The 25036-nt window shown below is 42.5% G+C and overlaps 1 protein-coding gene across 8 annotated transcripts in view; it reads right to left on the minus strand.

Moving 5' to 3' along the window:
* Positions 1-25036, minus strand: part of PLPP4 (phospholipid phosphatase 4) — a 186487-nt gene that overhangs the window by 107644 nt on the left and 53807 nt on the right. For 5 of the 8 annotated variants that reach the window (XM_053310184.1, XM_053310179.1, XM_053310180.1 and 2 more), the window contains exon 2: positions 7949-8057. The exons of the other annotated variants lie outside the window; for them this stretch is intronic. In XM_053310184.1, coding sequence (XP_053166159.1) covers positions 7949-8057 — 109 coding nt within the window. The remainder of the gene's footprint in view (positions 1-7948; positions 8058-25036) is intronic. 8 annotated transcript variants of the gene reach the window in all.

Genomic DNA, 25036 nt, shown 5'->3' on the forward strand with positions numbered 1-25036 from the left:
GGGGAAGGGATGAGGGGATCCAAGGCTTGTAAAGGCAGCATATTACCAGGATCAGAGAGACTTGAGAGCGGTGGATCTCTTCAGCTGAAGGAGCGAGGCTCTTGGCTGGAGACAGGAGTTTTAGCAGTTGCTCAGATCACGGCTGAGAGTCAGAGCACTATGGCTGGGGAAGTCTTGACTTCTCACTGCGCAGTAGAAGTCACAGACAGCTCCTGTCCATGGACAGAGTTCCTGCTTGTTGCCCCGTGGCTTAGCAGCAAACCCTGGAATTGCTTGTAGGCACAGATTGCCCATAGGCACAAGACTGCCTGTAGGAGACAGTTCCTGTCCATGGACAGAGTTCCTGCTTCTAGCCCTGCGGCTTAGCAGCAAACTCTGGCATTGCTGGTGAGCAGATCTTGCTTGTAGGTACAAGAATGCTAACTCTCTGTCCAGTAGCCTCATTCTTTATAGTGTATTTTCCTTTGATCTATTCAAATCTCATCTTTTCCTGGGTCCCCCCAAAAAGGGTGACAATGCTGTTACCTTCTGGACAATGTCTTTTAATTATTCAGAGAGATCTGAATCTCATCTTCTGTAAACTGTGCGCTTAGGAATGGGGGGAACATTGCCCAAAGCAAATCTGCATCTCTGAGTTGCAAATGGGTCCCTTCCCAAAAGGTGTTAAAAGTCAGGAGTTAGTGAGAGAATTAGTTCTATTTGTGTGAGACAGCAATTACATTATTTCTTGTGTACCTCTATCTAGTGTGTAATTATAACAAGAAAATATTTAAAGTAACATAAAAAGGGGTACATGTGTGAGACAAGTTAATCAATACATTTGACTAAGGCAGAAGCATCCTGTCAGTGAGATAAGAATTACAGTCTACAGATGTTTTCTTTGTATGCATTTACCTATGTTGAATCTCTACAGAGAGCAATTGAGTTAATCGTTGATAAGGATTAACGCTGAGTTCTTGCAACAGGAGAGGGGAGATCAGCCTCTGGCCTCTTCCACAGACATTATCTGGTAGTGAGTCACATTTTAGCATTTGGATATAGCATTCAGCATTCAGGCCTGGCTTTTGTACTCCCTTGAGTATCCATTTCACAATACAATGCTGGATTGCTTCCTCCTTCACAGAGCCGTTGACCTGGGTGTCAGTTTACCTTGAGTCCAGGCCTTAATTGAACTCTTAATATAAAATGAAATCAGACATAGGCCTGAATTCCAGATACTTCTGAGTTGGTACCTTTAAGTCTAAGGTTGGGGTACATACATGTGCCCGTAACACAATGGCAGCCATCACATCATTCTAGCATTGGCACAGAGTTCTTCTGTGGCAGACTGTCTGCAGCTCTCAGAAGTAGTACCGCTTGCGTTTGAACTCTCTTCATCAGGCATCATATGATGTGATATCCAGGGGTATATATCATGGCTGCAATGGGTTAGCTCGTTACACTGAGGCCATTTCTAGTGGCCTCTGATTAACAATGGTCACATGTGCTCCAGCTATTTCATTAACCAAATGATTTAGAAATCTCTCAAACCATTTAGATAAACAAACTAGATTTTAAGTCTAAGGATAAAAGTCTTGAAATTTCACATAGTTATACAGATAAACCAAGAACCAAATTGACATGTGCTGCAGTTTGCAGATGCACCAGGCTTTTCAGCCTCCATTTCCACTGAAGCCCTCTGCACACTCCCCAAATCCACTTGTGAAGATCTAGGGGCTTTCCTGGATGGCATTTGATGTGGTACAAGTGACTGGAGACAGAAGGCAGCCATGGATGTGCAAGAGCCTACTTAGTTCTATCATGTGCCTAAACACTGGCATTGTCAGGATCTGTTTTGATATATTTTGTCCTAGAAAAACACTGCAGGAACGTCCAACAAACTAAAATGTATCATATTTTTGCTGTGTTTCATGGTTTTTACAGTTTAAGTGAATTTAAGGTTTTTAATGTGATCTCTCTGGAGTTTTGTTTTATTTTAACTTTTGTAAACTGCCTTGGGATGCCTTATGAAAGGCGGTATAAAAACTGAACAATAAATTTGAACAATAAATCAATATCTGTATTCTCTTCAGAAGGAAGGAATCCCATTGTGCCATACACAAAGCAAGGCTTGGCAAAAGGATGTCAGAATAGGCTCTATTGTTCATATTGCTTTGAATAGGTTTTCATTCAGTTCTAGTTATATACTCACAATATACCAAAATGCAAAATAATAAAAAAAGCAATCACACTCTTTTGTTCTCTGTAACAAAGGGAACGGGTTTTTGCTGTTCAATTAAATTTTTCTATTCTACTGTGATGGAGAGAGGAAAAGAGGTTTCTAATTAGACTCTTTTGCCAGAATCTACAAGGCTGTGTTCTAGCTTCCTCTGCCACCAAGGCCACAGGCTGATTTACAATCCAGAGGCCAGGTAAAGGAAATACATGGGGCCTTGCCTGCTGTGAAATATGCCACCCCCCACAGATTCCATCACTCATCACAACCTCATAAGCATCATTAGCCCTGGGATGCTGCTGCCATTCATCATGTGTCCCTGCAGCTTTCACAGAAAGGATTATTGCAGACTTGAGATGGGATTAAGATTTTTTAAAAATGTAAATACAAATACAAAAGGCCCAATTAGTTTACATGGGCTGAACAATACTCATTTTAGAGAAAGAGGGGCTGGGGTACAAGGCTCTCCTAAAAGTGTTCCTGAAAGTTGCAGTTATATGGAAACTATCATCACTCCAAGCAGCACCACCAATTACAATTGCCAACATAAATGCCATAGAGTGTGCTTTGCAGAGTGCCACATCCATGGAAGGCAGCCCCTGTAAGCACAGCTCTATATTGTTTCCATGTCTGCTGCGTCTTGGTGGATGGACAGAAGAGGTAAGTGAATCCACATGATCAGGGAATCAATTAGGAGAGCTCTCTTCTCCTTTAAGACAGTTAATAGCAGGGTACAAAAGCTGGGCTACCCTTGGGTTCGAGGGATTTTCATGAGTTCACACAATTATGAAATCAGGGTAGCCTACCTCCTACCCATTTCTGGATGAATGTATGAACAGACCTAATCTCAATCAAATTTCTATCAATATTTTGGGGAATTCACAAAGCTTTTCCCTACACTTTTTCTCAGCCTATGTTTGAATGTCCAATGCACCTTTGATGCAACTATGAGCGGACTGCCAATTTGTTTAAAATGGCAGTGTGGGAGGGGGCTTAACCTCTTTCCCCTTTAAATTTCCCCAATCAAAACTTCTTCCATGATGCTGCTCTTAGAAGAATCTTCTACATGGCTAATGACAGCTTTAAGGGGAGAAACTAACCGGGAAAATGACAAAGGAGAAGATTCTTACACAGAGAAGCCAGTGCTCTAAATAATTGCCAACACCCTAGTGGTCGAATTACAGAAAAAGTAAAAAAAGATATAAGATACATGATTGGATCTCTCACATTTTCAATAAGCGTCTACACATGATCACCCAAACTTGTGTTATCTGCCACTAACCCAGGTTTGCATGCATGTGTGAACCAGGGCAAACCCCACAAGCCCAGGTTGACCAAAGCTGGTTAACTCTGCTTCTAAACCTGGGTCTTAACCCAGGTTAGTACAGAGCAGCAACCCAGTAACTGGTTTAGTGGATCATGTGTCCTCTTTCTGTGCCATTTGCAGGTCACAGGAACTGGCTGCTATGTTATTTAAAGAGTGTTGTGATCTGTGAATGTGCCACTCTGCACAGTCCTCTGCATGATCACTGGCTTGATCGGGGCGTGCCCGCCTCCTTCCACCTCATGGCCAATTAGAGCATGGCTGCTGAAATCATGGAGCTTCCCACCTCCTGGTCACCTGGTGCATTGTAAGAAGGTTCTCCTGAGTCTTGAAGGCTGCTGCCCCAGTGTTCATCTGGGAGCAGGGGGGTTGCAGAACCCAACTGTCCATAACAGGGTAAGGACTGTTCCCAGCCCCAAACCATCCACTTCGGATTGTGTGCAAGCTCCCAATCTGTGCTAGAAAGTGAACCTGTCTAAAATTTCTTTGAAATCATCAAAAGACCTCATAGAAAATCACTTAGGAAGAAGCTTATCTATCTACTAACATATCTTAAATAGGGCTAATCCAACCCCCCACCCACTAAATTTCACTTCTTTCACACAGTGAAAGGGGGAAGCAGTTTTTGGGGGGGCATAAAATTCAGGAGAAAAATTTGGCAAGGGGTTGTTTTCCAGCAGGAGTGATGGCAACAACATATCGAGGTCATTCACACAACTGAGAACTGGGTAAGACAAGTGTCCTAACCAGGTTTGGGAGCTGTGTGTGCTCCTGATTTTCAGTTGTGTGGGAGCAAACAACTAGGTAGGAGGAGGGAGAAGTGATTGTGTGGAATCAAGGTGGAAGGGAAAGCTGGGTTGGAAAGTGCTGTCCTACCCAGCTTTCACATCTAGCATTTGACTAAGGTAGAAGGGAAAGCTGTCCTACCCAGCTTTCCCTCTTACCTCGATTCCACACAATCACTCCTGCCTACATAGTTGTTTGCTCTCACACAACCAAAAAATAGGACCACACAGTTCCCAAACCTGGGTAGGACACTTGTCCTACCCAGTTTTCGGTATGAAAAAGAAAGGAAAAGATGTGCCATTAGGTTGGTGTTGACTCCTGGCAACCTCAGAGCCATGTGGTTTTCTTGGTAGAATACAGGAGTGGTTTACCATTGCCTTCTCCCGCACAGTATGAGACGATGCCTTTCAGGAGTTTCCCATATTCTGGGAAACACACCAGCAGAGATTCAAAGCCAACAGCCTCCTGCTCTCCAGGTAGGTTGCTTCCCCACTGTGCCATTAGGTGTCAATGACCTCATTATTTATTTACTTACAGGAAACACTACAACTCTTTCTAGCAGCTGACACCCCCTCCAGCTGCTATTTTTTTTACCCTGGAATGCACCAGGAACTGGTACTACCTTGTGATCAAACATAATTCCCTGGTACCTCCCCATTAACAAGGGGGGGGGCAGCTATAGCGGTTGCTGCTGTGTTGCCACCACTACCCACAGAGGTTCGGTGTTCTCCAAAGAAAATAAAAAAGGTACACACTACTGCCATAGATACTGGTAAGCCACCCCCTCCCTCCAAATTTTCCCCTAATTTAGTGGGCTCAAGGGAGCTTGCCAGCCTTCTCCCACCCACTGCCACTACTTTTCAGTATCCTATTGTTCACAGCAAGGGTATAGTTGAAGGACAGTTTAGTGGTGATATTCTCTCACTTTTCTCAAGAGTTTTTATAGGCATTAAATGATTGAAAAGTGCTTTTGGGCAACAAACATGAGGATCAACATATCATTAAGAACATCCTCTGGCAGACATTAGAGAGCAAGCCAAATGTATCTTTTTACTCCATTTAGTCATCTTGATCAGGTAATTAAGTGCCTTAGGTCTGTTTTAAGTCTATTTAACAACATGGCCCAGATCCTGTCTCCTGACCCTTCCTTGCCTTACCACAGCATCAGAACATGTTCTTCTAATTCTTGATTTTTTTTCCAGCCACAAAAGAGATGCACAAAGGAAGCTCTGGAAGAAGGCCAGCCCTCGTCAATAGCTGCTGTAGGAAAATTGCCATTTTTGCAACATAATGTTCCAGAAGTTACCTAAGGTCACTATTCAACAGGGGTGCAAAACTGTGGCTCTCCTGATGTTGCGGGACAACTCCCAACACCCCCCCCCCCCCACACACACACTGGTCACTAGTCAGAGATGATGGGAGTTGTACTCCAATAACAGCCAGAGGGCTGAAGCTGTGTGCCCCCATCTCATAAAGTCAGGCCAGCGACACACATTTTCCTTCTCTCTCACACTCAACTGTGTTTTAAATCTTAAATATTCCTGAGTACATTTATTTGCTGTACAAGCCAAAACTGATCTGTTGTCTTTTATAAAAGAACATTTCCCCTCACCTCTAAGGAGACCTAGATAAATTATGTCTGCTCTACATAATTCCAGGTAATGTTTTCTGTCCCTACAGTGAGCTCTTCCAGGATAGCTGCTGTTTTCATGGGAAAGACCCTCTTAAATATCAAGCACATTCATTATCCATCCTGGCAGCCTAGAGTCGTGCAAATCCTCCAGAAAGGTACTTCATGTTTGTTCTCTCATTACTTCAAGAAAATCCACTAACAGATAAGATTGAATGTGTGTGCTGAAAAATACTGATTTTCACTTAGGGGCTCCTTTATTCCTTGACAATATTTTTAATGGCTCAGAACCAGTTTGCACTGCTGAACTACTCTCTTTAAAAAAAAAAAAATCAATGGCCAGCTGGACTGCCTTACTGACATAAAATGGAAAGGAAATCATGCCTTCCACTTTAAAAAAAAAAACAAGTGGAGAACAATTTATCAAATATACAGAACTTGCAAGCTTTTGCTTCCATGTTTATCCTCAAACTGAGCTCTTCTTCAGATGAGATACTTTGCACATATGAATCTCTACTCACCATCACTTCACACTTCAGATGTGAAGTGCACATCATGTATATTCAGTGCTTATCCCATTAAAATACATAAACATGTCTGGCAGCAAGAGTAAACAATTCTTTCCGAATTAACACTTGGACATTTCAAAGGGAAAGTGTTAAAAAAGATGCATACATATAAGCAGCCCTTAGCCGCACCTACACCCGAGGAAAAATTGATATATGAATCTTACACAAGTCTTTCATGAATTCTCATGGAAGCATTTTTAATTCTGCACTGTACAAACAAGGCATGATGCCTTGTTTGTACAGTGCAGAGTTGAAAATGCTTCCGTGAGAATTCATGAAAGACTTGTGTAAGATTCATATATCAATTTAATTCATGGGATTTGTCAGCACTATAATACATGTTTACAAAATTACTCAGTGGCTTACATACCAGCACAGCGCTGAACTGATGGAAGAGTCTCGGTGGCTCCCAAGAATTGTCTCACTGCTGTAATGATACTGCTCCCATTGGGAATAATGGGAGCAGTCCTTCTATAGCAGTGACACAATTCTTAGGAGCCATGGAGGCTCTCACAACTCGACAGAAACAAGGATGCAGTTTGGACTCATGGAGCCATAGTGTGCACCCCACTCTTCCATCAGTGGGGCAATGTGTGGTATGTATGCCGTTATCTTCATTAGTGTACAACATAATTACACACATTAGGGATACCAACTGGTGCTAAACTCATTCCTATTTCATATGGCAAACCAATAACGGATTTTGGTTTGGCATCCTGACTTGTTTAGAAACTGTGCTTGGGGGTGGGGGAGGAATGTATCAAGTTCATATACAAGAACAAACCACAGTTTATTTAAACCAGAAGGGGAAGAGAAAACACATAAGTCCAAGGCTTCTGCTGGTAACACTGAAACATCGTTTAACTGTGTCTTTGGCATTACATTTGAACCTGGTCTTCATCTAGATGCTGCAAGGTTGCTTTTTTCCTTTTAATACACACACACACACACACACACACACACCAACCAAAGACAGCAATATCAGGTGATGGAGAAAATACAGTGCATATCTGAAAATTGGTTGATGTGGGCAGCAACTAGAAACCAACTCTAGATTAGAGCCTGAACTTGATTTACAGTCACTTTAGAACAGAATGTACTTTAACAAGGCTGACCTTAGGGCTGGAAAACCTGGTACATCCAACATGGTACATCCAAAAATTTATTAAAAGAGAACATGAATTAATCAATACTTATGACAAGATTTTGTCAAGCAATTTCATTCTGCCTGTCACACTAACATGCAAACTTGTTCAATTCTATATTATCACCCCAGCCTACAAATGTAACTAGGTTTCTTTCTACACCATTCTGTCCTTAAAAAAAATCACTCCAAGTTCCATTTCACATTAGCTAACATATACCGTAATCATCAAACAAGCCTCTTATAGCTGTCAAATGATCATGAAATCTCTAGTACTTACAAACATGAGGCGTGTAGGTATGTTGTCAGATTCTACCAAAGGGTTTTTATAGAGCCAGATCTCTTCTGGCTGAATAACTCTCTGGAATGGGTCCAAAAATTCTGTAAAACTAAACAAAACAATACAGAGAATATTGTTTTACCATGCACCTGAAGCAAGAGATCTCAGAAAAGTTAATCACAGGAGAGCCCCCTGGCCAAAATTAAAACTCAGACACGGTTTGAGCATCCCCAAGTGTAATCAAGCACATGAAAAAGGGGGTCTACTTATTACCCTCTCCCCCCACTTCTAGGACCCATCATGAATTACACATTTAAAAACCCAGAAATATATATCCAAATAAAATTAGACTAAAAGCAGAATATATGCTAAACTTCCAGAACCTTGTACCAAATGGCTCACCATAGAAACAAGTTCCCCCCGCACACACCACAGTGGTCTTAAAAAGGACTGCAGTAGCATGGGGGAGGAAACCACTTAGACTAGGAGGGATAATAGGCACCGTTTGGAGTAACTGAAAGTATCTTCCACAAGACTGGAATGCATAAAACCATTTCTAAGATTGACATCCAAGAGAGCTTCCAAAAGCCACCATGCAAGTATCTCAGGTCTACATTTTCAGAAGCTAAAAATGTGTAATATGGAGACTGCCCTATGGTGAGCCTGTATTTAGAGGCTTAACCCAAGATATGCTTTAATAAACTCAACATTGCAGAAAGTAGTCTTTGCTTCTGAAAATCATTCTTCTTGGTATAGAAACTATGCACCCTGTAGGCATTCCAGCATAAAACTAAATTTAAGGATCAAAACCGAATGAGAGGTACGGTTATTACTAGCCTGATTATTTGTACTCTACCATAATTTATTATAGTTTTATACTGCCCCATCTGATAGCTCTGGGCAATTACAATAATGCCACCTTTCATAATGAAAAACAGTTTAGAAAACAATTACATTACAATACAACAATAAAATGCATTAAAAAATTAAACACCACAAAATGCAACAATAAATACATATCAACATGAGCATTGTTAACTGAAAAAAGCAGCATCTCCTAAGTGTCAAAGGCTAGGTAAACAACAAAGTCTTACTGTTTTGGTCATTGGTTTGAACTGATGTACTTTGCAATAGTTGAATTTATTTTTTTATGCTCTATTTTGTAAACTATCTGGGAAATGTTGTTGAAGTATAAAATATTATTAAAAATTGCATGTGTTACTTTTCTGTTTTTTGGTGCTTTCAAACATTATTTCTATTATAATATCAAGATGAAAACTTCTTAGGAACACACACACGCACCCACACAAGTTAAGAAAACATCTTCCAAATGAAGTCTTCATAACTTGCAACCCAACAAGCCAAACATAACCAATATCTACATTTGTCAGTCCATCAGCAACTCAATAAACCCGCTGATTTTGTTATCTGGGACTGAAAAGCCGGGGAGGGTTGTTAAGCACCTAACATACCACAATATGTGCTACATTTAGTTTGGTGGGTCATAAGTTCTATGCAGGCATGTATTATAACTTAAAAGTGAGTGTTGTCACAGCAACATCATTTACTAGGTGTTAGTAATGCTGCATTGTTTCCTTCTGCTTTTCCTCTAGCTGCAACAATATTTAAATTACAACTTGAAGAGTAACTGCGGGAGGGAGGAAAAAGGCAAATTAACCTGATAAAAATGAGCAAAAGTCAACAGAAGCCACCAAAAAAAAAAAAAAATGTCTGCTGAAGGCTTAGTTACTGCTAAAGACTTGGTAGTGAAATCCAAAACAGATTGTGAAGAGCTCCAAAAGGATCTCTTCAAACTGCGGGAGTGGGCAACAAAATGGCAAATGAAATTCAATGTAAGCAAGTGTAAAGTGATGCATATCAGGGCAAAAAAACAACCACCCAACTTCACATATACAATGATGGGATCTGAGCTGTCAGTGACTGACAGAGAGAGAGAGAGAGAGAGAGAGAGAGAGAGAGAGAGGGAGCTTGGGGTTGTGGTGGACAGCTCATTGAAAGTGTTGACTCAGGGTGCAGTAGCTGTGAAAAAGGCAAATTCCATGCTAGGGATCATTAGGAAGGAGATTGAAAATAAAAATACTAATATTATTATGCCCTTATACAAATCTATAGTACAGCCACATTTGGAGTACTGCAAGCAGTTCTGGTCACCATATTTTAAGAAGGGCATTGCAGAACTGGAAAAGGTGTAGAAGAGGGAAACCAAGCTGATCAGTGGCCTGGATCACCTTCCTTATGAGGCAAGGCCACAGCATCTGGGACATTTTAGTTTGGAAAAGAAGTGACTATGGGGAGACATGAGCGAGGTGTATAAAATTATGCATTGAGCAGAGAGAGTGGACAGAGATACATTTCCTCCCTCTCTCACAACACTAGAACTAGAGGTTATCCCTTGAAATTGAAGGCTGCAAAATTTAGGATCAACAAAAGAAAATACTTTTTTACACAGCACATAATTAATCTATGGAATTCTCTGCCACGGGGTGTGGTGGCAGCCGCTAGCTTGGACGGCTTTAAAAGCAGCTTGGACAAATTCATGGAGGACAGGTCTGTCAAGGGCTATTGGACTAGATAGGCCTTGGTCCTGATCCAGCAGGGCTGCTCTTATGGTTGCAGAGATTGTGTTTGACAAGAAGCAGCTGGTTGCTAATAAATCTGACAGTTTTTCCTAACAAGAAGAGGACAAAGTAGCTATTTTTTCCTCTTCTAAAATATCATCAGAAAAAATTCTGTTCCTACCTGTGGGTCAGAGCTGTCAGCAACGCTGTATGCAATTTTTACAGTGGCTAAGAAGGACATTTTAATGTTGTGCTGTCAAATTAAGATACATTGTTTTAGGAATTTATTTGATCTAGGCTTGCCTGGGAAGGTCAGTCTCAGAGTGCAGTGTTCTGACATGTTTGCTCAGCATGTGGAACAATTAGTATATCTGATTAAGGTATCTGCATCTCACAAACACTACACTCACAATGAGTGACACACATAGTACAAAGCAGGCGGAACACACACCTACACAAAACACCCAAAGTAACCCAAATTTGACACCTGAAAGTATGAACTGCTTAAATTATGTAAATTGATCAGATATTTGCACATTGCTTTGGTTACACAATTCACTTAGCTTCTTCTAGCCATCAGGAGGGGAAAGAGCCATATAAAGAGCCCTATACTGAGTGCTCTTACCAATGGAAATTTTGCTTAGCCCTTCCATTTAGCTTTCACCAGACCTGGAAATATATGGCAGTGAGCATCAGTATTTTTAAAGCTGGGGCCACTTTGGCAAGAACCCTTCAGTGTGAGAGCTATTTCCCACTGTGTTGACTTCCGCACAGTACTGTGGGGTATTTTTTGGTGCTGGGAGGGCTCTTAGAGAGATGGAGTCCCCTCTTAAGAGCTCTGAGAGGAAAGCTCTGGGAAGGGCTACACCAGTGGTGTAGCAACAATGCTGGCGGCCCCTGTCCAGACTTCTGCTCCTGGCCACAGCCACGCCCCTGCATCTGATGTCAGACACAGGGAGTGTGGCCACATTAGCAAGCAGGACGAGACACCCCATTTGGAAGTAAAATTTGGCCAGTGCCACATTTGCAGCATGGCTGGGATGGCTTCTCCCTGCTTGCAAATTAAGGGAGAGGTGTCCCCAGCCAGGCTGAGAGCCCAGCACTGGCTGAAACTTCACAAAAATGGAACCGCATAGGGTGGCTGGGGCACCGGGCACAACCCCTGGGGCATGGTGCCCAGGTTCTTTGACTATTCAGTCTTGCTTTACAGAATGGAAATTTGGATACTTAAAAAACGGAATATGAACAAACTAGAATCTTTCGAGCTCTGGATATATCGGTGTATATTAAGAATATCATGGGTAGACAGAATTACCAACAAGGAAGTTTTGAGAAGAATGGCAAAAGAGAAAGAGCTAATTAACATCATCAAGAGAAGAAAGCTTGTATATCTTGGCCATGTTCTTAGAGGTGGAAAATACTCCACACTGCAGTTAATCATGCAGGGAAAGATTAAAGGAAGAAGTGTCAGAAGATGGAGAACACCCTGGCTGAACAATGTGCAGGAATGGTTTGGATGCACATGCTTACAACTTTTTAGAGCAGCGGCATCCAAAATCAGAATAGCCTTAATGATAGCTAACCTCTGGTAGGACAGGAGCAGCAGGAGGAGGAGAGTTCAGTACACAGCTTCCTATATTCCATCATCCTTTGCCACAGAAAAAACTGGCATGGCTTCTGGGTGTAAAACATATCCTATCTGGGAATATTTTGAAGAAATTCCTTCCCTAGGTTAAAAAGGAAAACATAGTGCTGCAAAACTGTTGTAGAGCAGCTTAAGACAGGAATGAGTAACAATATCATTACATTTTATAAAAATTTTTTAAAAGGTATTATGTACTTTTTCCTAAATTAGTAAAAATCAACCTATCTAAAAAAAAAATTACAGTAGTATACCCGCTGTAAATAATAGGGCTGTGTAATGTCACATCGAGAATTTCAGAAAGTTCCTGATACAGGCCATTTTGGAGGAGGTTGGAGAAATTCCCGATCTGCTTCAGGAGCCCATTTCAGTTTGGATTTCTATGTCTTCCTTCAGAAAAAAACAGAGCTTTATTGAGCTTCAAATGGCAGTGAGAGTCTCTTTGTGTGTGGGTGGGGGGGACCCATCTGCTGCCCACCTTCCCATATCTCCTTTTCAAAAAAGATTTTTTAAAGTATTTAGCGCATTTTTTACTCACAAGCACTCGATTTCAAGGTTTCTCCTGCAATTTTCTGATGTTACATCGCTTCCCATGCAATTCTCTGATACTCACAGTGAGTATCCCGGTTACTTTTAGAATTTATTTAAATTTGCTTTTAAAATGGATTCTGACCCTGACCCTGACCCTGACCCTAATTCCAACATTCAGAAGGGTCCAAAGAACCCCAATCCAACATTTGTGGGGTCGGACCCAATTCTGACATTTGCATTCATGCACAGGTCTAGTAAATACTCTGAGTCATAAATTAACATGTTTTAGTGATCAGATTTGCACCATGCTTTACAAAAATGAATCTACTGACTAAGAAATATGTGAAGCAGTATCAATGAGAAATTTGATTTAAATCTATTATTTAAATCCAGTATTTTTTTGGTGATTTAAACTATGATTTAAAGTCACCTTGATTTACAGTAAATCAGACTACCCGGCATTCTAAGTACTGTTTCAGACATTACACAAGGCAAGGCTACATTCAGAAGGAGCTGTAGCCAATCCTAGGTTCCCAACAAGCATACCTGCATGAAAAATATGTTTGCAGAATCAGTTGATCACATTCATGCTTTAGGTGCATCCTTAAAACATTTCAGGACTATAACCTAAAAAGTGATGTGCCAAAAACCCTTAAGAAGCTCTGTTAGTCGGAGATTATATATGTGTGTGTGTGTGTGTGTGTGTGTGTGTGTGTATTTTCTCTAGGGCTATAATACTTACAAAATAAAGACAAATAAGCAATTGCTCTTAAAGTAAACTGCAAGTAAAATGTTCTGTGCCTGGCTGATACAGAATTAACTTGCAGAGATCTTCAGCACTCATGCCAGGCAAGTAACATAGCAGCTTAACTTCTCTGAACACAACACACACATACACATCTTCCTGCCGGTGTACTGGTCACCCTGCTGCACTTCAGTCTCCCTACCTGAGCTGGCGGGGGTGGTCTCGGAGATGGCCTTGGGTTCCTCCAAGCTTATTGTTTTGGGAGATTTCAATGTCCATGCTGAGGTCCCCCTGGTGGGTGCAGTTCAGGATTTCATGGCCTCCATGGCAACCATGGGCCTGTCTCAGTTGGTATCAAGCCCTACCCACATGGCAGGACATACTCTGGATCTGGTTTTTGCCAAGAGGGAATAAATGATCTGGAGGTGGGGGAATTTGAGACAACTCCCTTGTCACGGACAGATCATCATCTGGTGGGGTTTAGTTTGACTGCTCCGTCTGCCCTCTGCAGGGGTGGTGGACTGATTAGGATGGTCCACCCCGGAGGCTTATGGATCCGCTTAGATTCCAGACGGCCCTCAGAGAGTTTCCAATGTCCAGAGCTGGTGACCCTGTCAAGGCCCTGGTTGATCTCTGGAATGGAGAGATGGCCCGGGCTGTTGACACGGTCGCTCCTAAATGACCTCTCCGGTTTGGTGGAGCCCATTCAGCTCCTTGGTTTTCCTTAAAGCTTAGGGCGATGAAACAACTCGGGCGACAGCTGGAACGACACTGGAGAAAGAGTCGTGACGAATCGGACCCAACACGGGCTAGAGCCCATTTTAGGGACTACTCGTGGCGGTAGAGGTGGTGAAGAAATGTTTTTTCTCCACCTCCATTGCATCTGCTCAGTGCAGACCAGCGGAGCTGTTCCATGTAGCAAAGATATTGCTGCACACATCCCCCCAAGTAATGGGGGAGGAATAATCTACAGCCCACTGTGATCAGTGTGCGTGTCACTTTGCAGATAAAGTCACCCGCATCTGTGCTGATTTGGACTCCAGACTTTTGACAGTTCTGGCAGATGTGCCTCTGGTACCATCTGGTCCTATTGTGTTGAATTCTTTTCAGTTGGTGTGGCCTGAGGATGTGGAAAATATCCTGGGCAGTGTGCGGGCGACATTATGTGCTCTTGACTCTTGCCCTTCATGGCTAATAAAAGCTGCCAGGGAGGGTACAGGTAGATGGCTGGAGTTGATTATTAAAGCCTCATTAAGGGAGGGCAGGATGCCATCGTGCCTCAAGGAGGCGGTGGTAAGACCATTATTTAAAAAGTCCTCCCTTGATCCCTCCAACCTGGACAACTATAGACCGGTCTCTAACCTGCCCTTTTTGTGCAAGGTGATAGAGCGTGTGGTGTGGTCTTGTCCCCCAGGCCATTTAACATCTATGTGGAACCGCTGGAAGAAGTCATCCAGGGACCTGAACTGAGTTGTCAGCAATATGCGGATGGCACTCAGCTCTATCTGTCCTTGTCACCTGATCCTAGGGAGGCGGTTGATGTCCTGAATTGGGGGCTGGAGGCTGTGATGGGTTGAATGTGGGCTAATAAACTGAAATTGAATCCAGAAAAGAAGGAGGTACTGTTGGTCAGTAGGAGAGCCAATCGGGATGAGGAGATTTTACCGGTTCTGGATGGGGTTGCACTCCCTTTGAAGGAGCAAGTACGCAGCTTAGGGGTACTAATGGACCCGGCTCTGCTTTGGGAAGCTCAGGTGGAGGCGGTGGCCAGGGGTGCCTTTGCACAGCTTCAGCTAGAGTGCTAGCCGAAGAGTGCCAGCTTTTTCTCAAGAAGGCCGATCTGGCCACATTTACCCATGCCTTAGTCATGTCATGGCTGAATTACTGTAACACACTCTACGTGGGGTTGCCCTTGAAGAATATCCAGAAACTGCAGCTAGTGAAAAATGCTCCAGATAGGTTTTATCTGGAGCTGCCTGGTGGGAGCACATCACAACCATTCTGAAAGAGTTGCACTGGGTGCCAGTTCGTTTCCAGGTCCAATTCAAGGTGCTGGTTTTGACCTTTAAAGCTCTTAAATGTTTGGGCCCGGGATACCTGAGAAACCGCCTGCTCCCAAGGATTGCTGAGGGTGCTCTGCTCTGGGTGCAGACAATGAGGGAGGCTAGGTTGTCGTGCACTCGGGACAGGGCCTTCTCTGTTGCTGCCCCCAGACTCTGGAATGCTCTCCCAGTGGGTATCCGCTCCTCAGTCTCCATCACAGTTTTTAGAAAGCATGTCCAATCATGGCTTTTTACCCAGGCTTTTATATGATCGTCTCCACTGCTGCTTCTTGTATTTTGTACTGTTTTTAATGCTAATGTTTTAATTTATTTTTTAAATCAGATTTGTTTTTATATATTTTTGCTCAATATTTTAATGTGTCTTTTTTATAATCTTGTTTTTAAATTTTATTGTGAGCCGCCTTGAGATTTTCTTAATTAAAGGCAGGGTATAAATTTATCAATAAAATAAAAATAAATAAATAAAGCATCATGAGTATATATGTTTCTGTCTGACAGATTGATATTTCTTCTTCATTTTTGATGGCATACCCGGTGACAATTCATAAAGGTTAAAAAATGTTGTTTCCATGGTGCTGCCTCCAACACAAATACCTTTGAAGAAGACCACAAGGCTCTGTTCTATCAGCGCACACCACTGAATGAGACTGTGCTATGCATCCCTTTGAACTTGAGACCTGCAGTCCTGTCTGACTACAATCCAGAAACCCTGTTGATCAATGGGACTTTCTTCTGAGTAAAATGCACAGGACCATCTGTGTATCATCTACCATGATATCATGCTCAACCAGTCTTGAGGAGTCTGTAATATGGCAAAGGTCAGTTACATCATGCAAAAGGAGAAACTGAGCTTGGCTTATCTTTAAAATATGCAGACCACAGATCAAAAGAGCCACTGTTCTAGTTAAAACTGAAGGATTTCAACAGTGAATCACCACCTGCCAATGCAGTTCCTGCTTTAAAAGTACAGTCGGTGCCAGCATCGCTCAAACAATGTAGGAGCTGCAGCTCTGCAAAGTAATCTACAATCTTAGCAACCAACTGATGCAGTCCTCCTGCCAGTCTTTAAGTAAAATAGAGCATGGAATCTACTGAATTAAAAAAAGTAATTATATAAATGTATGATTGAATTAAAAAACACCCTTAATTTCTAGAGTGTCAAATTATAACAAAAAGAGCAATGGCAAAAAGACATTAAATGAGTCATTATTGTGCTTTGCTTATTTAAACTCAAAGTTGCTGGTCTGAAAGAGCCATCTGGGGGATTAATATCCTAAAACAATCCCTGCTTTCTGTTAAAGTCAATTATCTCTATCAACAAAGGAAGAAAGTCATGGATTCTGGTAGCTGCACTAGACTCATAAGAACATAAGAACAGCCCTGCTGGATCAGACACAAGGCCCATCTAGTCCAGCATCCTGTTTCGCACAGTGGCCCACCAGATGCCGCTGGAAGCCACAGGCCAGATTTGAGGGTGTGCCCTCTCTCCTGCCATTACTCCCCTGCAACTGTTACCCAGAGGAATCCTGCCTTTGAGGCTGGAGGTGGCCCATAGCCCTCCAACTGGTAGCCATTGATAGACTTCTCCTCCATGAAGTTATCCAAACCCCTCTTAAAGCCATCCAGGTTATTGGCTGTCACCACATCCTGTGGCAGAGAGTTCCACAAATGTCTCATGCGTTGTGTGGAAAAGTACTTCCGTTTGTTGGTCTTAGACCTCCTGGCAATCAATTTCATGGAGTGACCCCTGGTTCTAGTGTTGTGTGAGAGGAAAAAGAATTTCTCTCTCTCCACTTTCTCCACACCATGCATGATTTTATAGACCTCTGTCATGTCTCTCCACAGTCGTCTTTTTTAAAAAACTAAAAAGCCCCAGATGGGAAAAGTGGGAAACTGGGAAAGGGGGATTGTCTGTAATGTGATCCCCAGTTTAGAATGTTAACGGCAAACTGCAGTTCTAACCCAGTTCCTGCAATGTCTGAATGCGGCCAATATGGAAATGCCAGCTTGGGAAGCATCCCTATGTTACACAGAACATGTAGCTTCATCCTAACCTAGTGAGAAGACAGAACACAGTTTACATGATTTGAATCAGGTGGTCACATATCACAGACACATGATTGAAATTTGAAGTGACATGCCAAGAGATAGTCTTACATAACTTGTTTTTGGGCTGCAATGCCCATAATCCCTGGCTCTTGGCCATTAAGACCATGTTGATGGGAGTCCAAAAAGAACAGTTAGTCAAGATTACCAGAAGGCTTTCAGAAGTGGAACTCCTCACTTTGCTTTTTCAGTGAAAAGATTTTTTTTTCTAGTGTCCCAAAGCCAAATACTATATGTAGCTTCCAAACTATATGTTGATAATCAAAATCAAAATATTTACTCTGCAGTTCTTGCTTCTGTCCTTTCTGTCCAATTCCACATAGAAATGTATATTTGCTGAAGTCTATAAGCAAACATTTCAGATCTGAAGCCTTGATAAAGAAGTCAATAAAGCAATGGAACAATATTTGCTTTTAGTATTTTTTTTTAAGCCTACTTTTCAGTAGGCGTATGAGATCACCTGGCATGCCATTTGCCCGACCTCACATCCATCCATGTGTCCCCCTATCAACTTTCCAATGCCTGGACCAATATGAACCAAATTGAGTACAGTTGCAGTGAGTGATACACAGGGATACCTCAATAGTGTGGTTTGTGATTATGTTATCCTCCACCCCCACCCCCCATTCAAGAAGGCAGACGTGAACATCTGAGGCACAATTAGGCTAACTTGTGAACTGCCTAACCAATTTGAACCAAATTTGCTACAGGTGCAGAAACACACAGTGATGGCTCACAGGCATAGTTTGTAATATAGTGATCCACCCTGATTCAAGACGTCAGATACATGAATGTTAAAGCTGCAAGTGGGCTAACTTGTGAACCATCTAACCGATTTGAATCAAATCTAGACCATTTGTAGGAATAGTGAAAGGAAAGTAGGCAGATTAGTTCTTACCAGAACTTTAAAAAACAAAACTCTCCCAGAGAACAGAATTTTCAAAATGATCATAGTCAAATTTTATCAAAATTTGGTTATGATTTCCTGGAAATCCAAAAATGACCGTTTAGATTGCTTCTATTTGAAGTTTTGACACCAAAAATGCACCTTAAAATTTAGAAATATTTCAGTAAGTCTCTGCCATAAATATGACACAATTTTATTGATGATTTACATTAGTGTGTGTCTGGGGTTTACATGCAGGAAACATTGTATCTCCCTACTCAAATATACAATTCAATACGTAATTTGACATTTCAGATAAAACTGATGGCCATTGGAAGATCTTAACTGACACATCTTAACTGTGCTCAGAGACATCAGGAACAATCCAGATAATATTCATCTATATATTTAATTATCTTAGGTGCACCCATCGCTAATCCCATGCATGGCAGCTCTAATAAGAGAGCTGCTGATTAGCGACGGGAGAGCGGCGGCCTGGAAAATGGCTGGCCAGCGGGGGGAGAAGACAGGAGGCTGGTGAACAGTCAAGTGGGCCCGGCCACAACTGGTGAGCGGGCCCAGCTGACAGTCCAGTTAACTTTCTTTAGCAAGAAATGTCTAATGGTTCCCAACCTGAGGGCCACTTTGTAGCTGGAGATGATGGGAGTTGTAGTTCAGAAACATCTGGAGACCCACAGGTTAGTAACCATTCTAGGGTTTTGCCTGTTAGGTCAATACCATATCATATATGTCAAGGGCCCACAGTTCCTTAGATAGCTATTGAAGGTATTGCCATATGCGGAGGACCACACATTCTTTCCCCTCCTGGTGGAAGAGGGAGTGAGAAAGCATGGTGAGGATAAGCTGCATGTGTGCAAAAGTGTAACAGATGATGATGATGATGATAAATTCGATTTCTATACCGCCCTTCTAAAGATGGATCAGGGTAGTTTACACAGAGAAATAATAAATAAATAACATGGATCCCTGTCCCCAAAGGGCTCACAATCTAAAAGAAACATAAGATAGACACTAGCAACAGTCACTGGATGCAGATTAAGAAGTCAATGAATATATACAGGCTTCCACTTATGTTAATTAATATGACACCTCCCAAGCACCCCTTATTTTCGATATTTTAAATTTATCAAACCTCTTTAACCACTATATTTTAAGGAACTGTAAACAGACAGCCATATTCACAAAGGCTGTGGTCATCAAACACAAAATTCCAACAAGATTCTGAGGCACCCAGAAGAGTGTTGTTGCCTTGACTGTCTTTGAAGTAATAGGAAGCTTCTCCCAAATGAATGCAAGCTGGAAGCAGAGGCGTAACGACAGGGGGGCAGGGGGGGCACGTGCCCCGGGCGCCACTTGAGGTGGGGGCGCACAATGCCACTGATCGCCACGCCCCCAGCACCCCCCACCCCCAAATTTTAGTGTTTGGCACCACCGCGCCACCGCGTTTTGGCTCGGGTGCCTCCCGTTCCTCTGCTGCGCTGCCTCACCCTGCTGCTGCATATTACTGGCTTAGCCAGGACAGAGCTAGCACTCCCCCCGCCCCCTCACGCTTTCACAGCGTGAGCTCAGCTCACGCGAGATAATGTCTGCTGAGTCGGCTGGTTTCATTCTCTCTCTCTGCTCGGGAGTCGGGCTGCACAACTTCATTGTCTCTGCAATAAAGCATGTGAGGTGACTGCTTCGGGTGTTCTTGGGAGGGGGGGTGTCTTCCCTCGCGGGGTGGTGGGTCGCCAGTGGCTGGAGTTGAGGTGTGTGTTGTTGAGTAGTGGTGTTTAAAAAAAAAATCTTTAAAATTTACTGGGGGGGGGGGAGGTGGTTGTATAGTTCTTCAACAGTAACTTTGGGAGTGTGGGATGAGAGGCGGCGGAAGCGCAGCAGCCTAGACTCCCACCCGCCCAGACTAGCTTGAAAGTTCTTTGAGGAAACTGTTGGAGCCGAAGGTTGACGTGGCCACCGCTCAGCGGGACTTCTCGTTCTGACTGGAAGGAGCCTTCCTTCCCCTCAGGCAGCATGGCTGAATTGTGCTTCCAGTGCTGCCTTCCCCAGCTAGGGGCTTCCAAACAAATGTAAAGCAAAGGGTGCTGAGGGAACGGCTGGTGGTTGGGGCGCGCGCTCGTCCCTTCTCGAAGGAGCCTTCCTCTCTCGCACACTGTGATTTATCTATCCTAATAATTTCCCCACCAACTTTAAGCATTTGACCATTCTTTTTGACTTCTCTCCTGGAGGCACTAATTGAAACTTGTTCCTAAATCTTTTTATTTGCTTTCACTCTTCTCCTAGCTATAACCCTGCATGTGTGCAGCCGATTACCTCTGCTCCCCACGCCCTTTTAAGGGAATAGTTGACTCCCCTCCCCCTCCTCTCTTTCACCCAGCCGCTACTTGTCTTAAGAAGACACAGCAGCTCTTACAATGAAACTGTAAAGACTTGAAGCTCTTATCTCGCTTAGTTCTCGGTGTGTTGTTTGTTTTCTCAACCATGGCTGCAGGAAGATAATGAAAGGAATGGAGTTTAAAGCGTTGATTGGGAAGTATAAGGTGCGCTGTGTGTGTGTGTGTGTGTGTGTGTGTGAGAGAGAGAGAGAGAGAGAGAGAGAGAGAGAGAGGGAGAGAGAGCAGGGCTTAAAACGAGAGAGAGTTGATCCTTCACAAAGTTTAATTATTTGTCTGATTTTGTAGTTTGAAACAGGAAATAACACGGATTTAGCAAGCTTAAGAGCTACTCTGAGCACATTAAAAGCACTGTGCATTATTAGAATATTTCAGCCTTTCAAGAAATGTCCTGTTTAGGGGATATGTGGTTTCCCTCCACCAACCCTCTTCAAAATACTGCCATTAATTAAGAGGCTGCTGGAATGAAACAAGAACAGGGAGAGGGAGAGAAACCCTTGTGAAGTTTATACATATATTACAGTTTATGTTTAAATTCAGCATTGATGAACTCCTATACACCAGTTGTAAATAATTTACTTGTAATAAATCCAATTCTCTACAGATGGACTTACATTCAGGTAATATGTTTAGAAGGATTGTAAAATTATAGCATCTGGATTTCTTATTGATTTCTTCTTCCAGACAAAGTTAAGCAATTTTAAGAAGCATTTATTTCAGAGGGAGAGAACTAAGAACATGTTTAGTCACCTCACCACCCTAAATTTAAATAACTCAAAAGCTGCTTCATTTTGCCTAGACCTAGTTTGCCCCTAAAGCTGCAATGGGCACTTCTTAAATGCTGCATCCAAACAGGTAGGATTCAGCATTCTACTAAGCTGACACAAACAACGAGAAAAATCACAACTTCACGAGCAACCCAATCCTGTGCCTGTCTACTCAGAAGTAAGTGCCACTGGGTTCAGGGAACTTGCTTCCAAGTCAAGGAGCATAGAATAGCAGCCTTACAGTAGTCAGCTCTATCAATGGCTACTAGTCTGAGGGCTTTAGGCCACCTTCAGCCTCAGGGGCAAGGATGTTCATGTAGTAGTGCCATATACAATTATAATGTTCATGTAGTAGTGCCATAATTTGTTAATTAAAAGATTAACGAGCTTGACTTGTATTTTTGAGCTGATATTATGGTGAAGTTATCTGAAAGATGGGTGTCAGATGTTTGGACAGGGGGTGCAATTTCAGTGCTTGCCCTAGGCGCTATTTTCCCTAGATACGCCTCTGGCCTGATCCCGCAGGGCTGTTCTTCTGTTCCTCACTGGGGGTTGCCAGTTTTTCAGCCTTGCTTCTGCATCTGTGGCTTTTAATAGCATCTCAGCCTGCGTAAGTTGAGGGATAAACATTATGGATGAGCTGTGAAACGTTTCAGCTGCAAATTTCTGCCTGTCAAGCAACTATCAAACACACAGCTACAGAGGCTTATTGGAAAGTTGGTAGCCCTGGTGTGGCTTGTTGTGCTATCAAGTTGGTTTTGACTCCTGGCACCCACAGAACCCTGTGGTTTTCTTTGGTAGAATACAGGAGCGGTTTACCATTGCCTCCTTCCACGTAGTATGAAATGTTGCCTTTCAGCATCTTCATATATCACTGCTGCCCGATATAAGTGTTTCCATTCGAACCCGCAACCTTTTGCTCCCTAGGCAAGTTACTTCCCTGCTGTGCGTGTGGCTTGTATTCCTTGTAAATCTAGGAGTAGGCAGTTGTGGTGTGTGTGTGTGTGTGTGTAGGATCTTGATTATGGAAGTTGGCTGAGTGTCAGGATGGGACAGGTGTCTTGTGTGTGTGCTGCAGTAGTATTTAGGAACATAGGAAGCTGCCATATACTGAGTCAGACCATTGGTCTATCTAGCTCAGTATTGTCTACCCAGTCTGGCAGCGGCTTCTCCAAGGTTGCAGGCAGGAGTCTCTTGCAGCCCTATCTTGGAGATGCTGCCATGGAGGGAACTTGGGACCTAGATGCTCTTCCCAGAGTGGCTCCATCTCCTGAGGGGAATATCTTCCAGTGCTCACACTTCTAGTCTCCCATTCAAATGCAAACCAGAGTGGACCCTGCTTAGCTAAGGGGGCGGCGGGGGGGCGCAATTTCAGTGCTTGCCCCGGGCGCCGTTTTCCCTAGTTAACGCCTCTGGCTGGAAGAATACAAAACTTTTTGTTTTCATGTTGGCTTCCACTTAACTAGATTAGATCACTAACTAAACTGTCTAGGTGCTTTTAGTACAAGCAGCAGATATACCATAATGCCAAGGTGAAGAACATCTAGTAGAAAAGAATAGTCAGATATGTGAAGTGAGAAAGCGTAAGAAAGAAGAACAACAGGGAAGTTGGCAAGAACTGTGCTTAATAAATAAACTTAACATGTCTTTATTCCTAATAAATCTACATGCCTAGAGAGAAAGCACAATCCTATGCATGTCTAATCGGCAGCCACACTGCATTAAAATGAGGCCTTCTCCCAGGAATGTGTGCATAGGATTGCAGCCTTAATCACTTTTATCCTTAAATCTTACTTCTAGGCAACTGGATCCGAGTCTGCTAGTCTTTTGTATTCTATTCTCAGCTGGCCAAATAAGAAGTAATTGCAAACCACGGAATTTGTTACTTCAGCACAAAAGAATACAAGAGGAAAAGCAACTAAAATAGCGTTGCTTAATAACTGTGATGGCAGACAAATATCTACTAATTTTTAAATGCAAAAATAAGTTGGAATTTTCCCTTTTTTTATTTTTGGAGAACTAGGTTCTAAAGACTAATTTTAAAAACATAGTAGAGATAGTGCAGTATTTTAAAAAGAGCTGTTTGAAGCAGAAACCAGCCTGTATTGAGTTGGGCTCTTACCATTCCCAAAACAAATTAAAAATAATATTTTTAAAAAAGAAAAAAATGCTTCATTTTACTTGTTTGGATTTTGAGAGACTGGGAAGACAATTCAAGAGTACATACAGGTGAAACTCGGAAAATTAGAATATCGTGCAAAAGTCCATTAATTTCAGTAATGCAAATTAAAAGGTGAAACTGATATATGAGACAGATGCATTGCATGCAAAGCGAGATAAGTCAAGCCTTAATTTGTTATAATTGTGATGATCATGGCGTACAGCTCATGAAAACCCCAAATCTCCAATCTCAGAAAATTAGAATATTACATGGAACCAATAAGACAAGGACTGAAGAATAGAACAATATCGGACCTCTGAAAAGTATACAGTGTACTGTGCTTGACTGGCCAGCAAACTCGCCTGGCCTGACCCCATAGAGAATCTATGGGGCATTGCCAAGAGAAGGATGAGAGACATGAGACCAAACAATGCAGAATTGCTGAAGGCCGCTAATGAAGCATCCTGGTCTTCCATAATACCTCATCAGTGCCACAGGCTGATAGCATCCATGCCACGCCGCATTGAGGCAGTAATTGCTGCAAAAGGGGCCCAAACCAAGTACTGAATACATATGCATGCTTATACTTTTCAGAGGTCCAATATTGTTCTATTCTTCAATCCTTGTCTTCTTGGTTCCATGTAATATTCTAATTTTCTGAGATTGTGGATTTGGGGTTTTCATGAGCTGTACGCCATGATCATCACAATTATAACAAATTAAGGCTTGACTTATCTCGCTTTGCATGTAATGCGTCTGTCTCATATATCAGTTTCACCTTTTAATTTGCATTACTCAAATTAATGGACTTTTGCACGATATTCTAATTTTTCGAGTTTCACCTGTATGTATACATCACAAATGCAGGGTTGGAGGCCTCGCACACTTCATTGAGGCTGCCTGTGGAACTGGGCAAAGAATGCTGAGAGAAGGAGCCCTGAAAAGTCCATAATGGCACAATACATAGATGCCTCAGATTTGTACAAGTCAATTGTCATTCAGATCTATAACCTCAAATTTAGTTATCCCATAACACAACTGTCCTGGGTTTTGCAGCAGTCTGGCACTTCCCTCTAGATGAATTTGCTTAATTCAGGGTTTGATAAAGAGCTCTAGCTCCAATGCATGTGGAAAAATGGGGAAGGAACATAAAACTCTCAAGCCCTTCTCAGACATGGGGTGGGCGGGGGGCGAGGA

Source organism: Hemicordylus capensis, chromosome 3 (assembly GCF_027244095.1).
Source record: "Hemicordylus capensis ecotype Gifberg chromosome 3, rHemCap1.1.pri, whole genome shotgun sequence".
In the NCBI taxonomy this organism is placed as follows: domain Eukaryota; kingdom Metazoa; phylum Chordata; class Lepidosauria; order Squamata; family Cordylidae; genus Hemicordylus; species Hemicordylus capensis.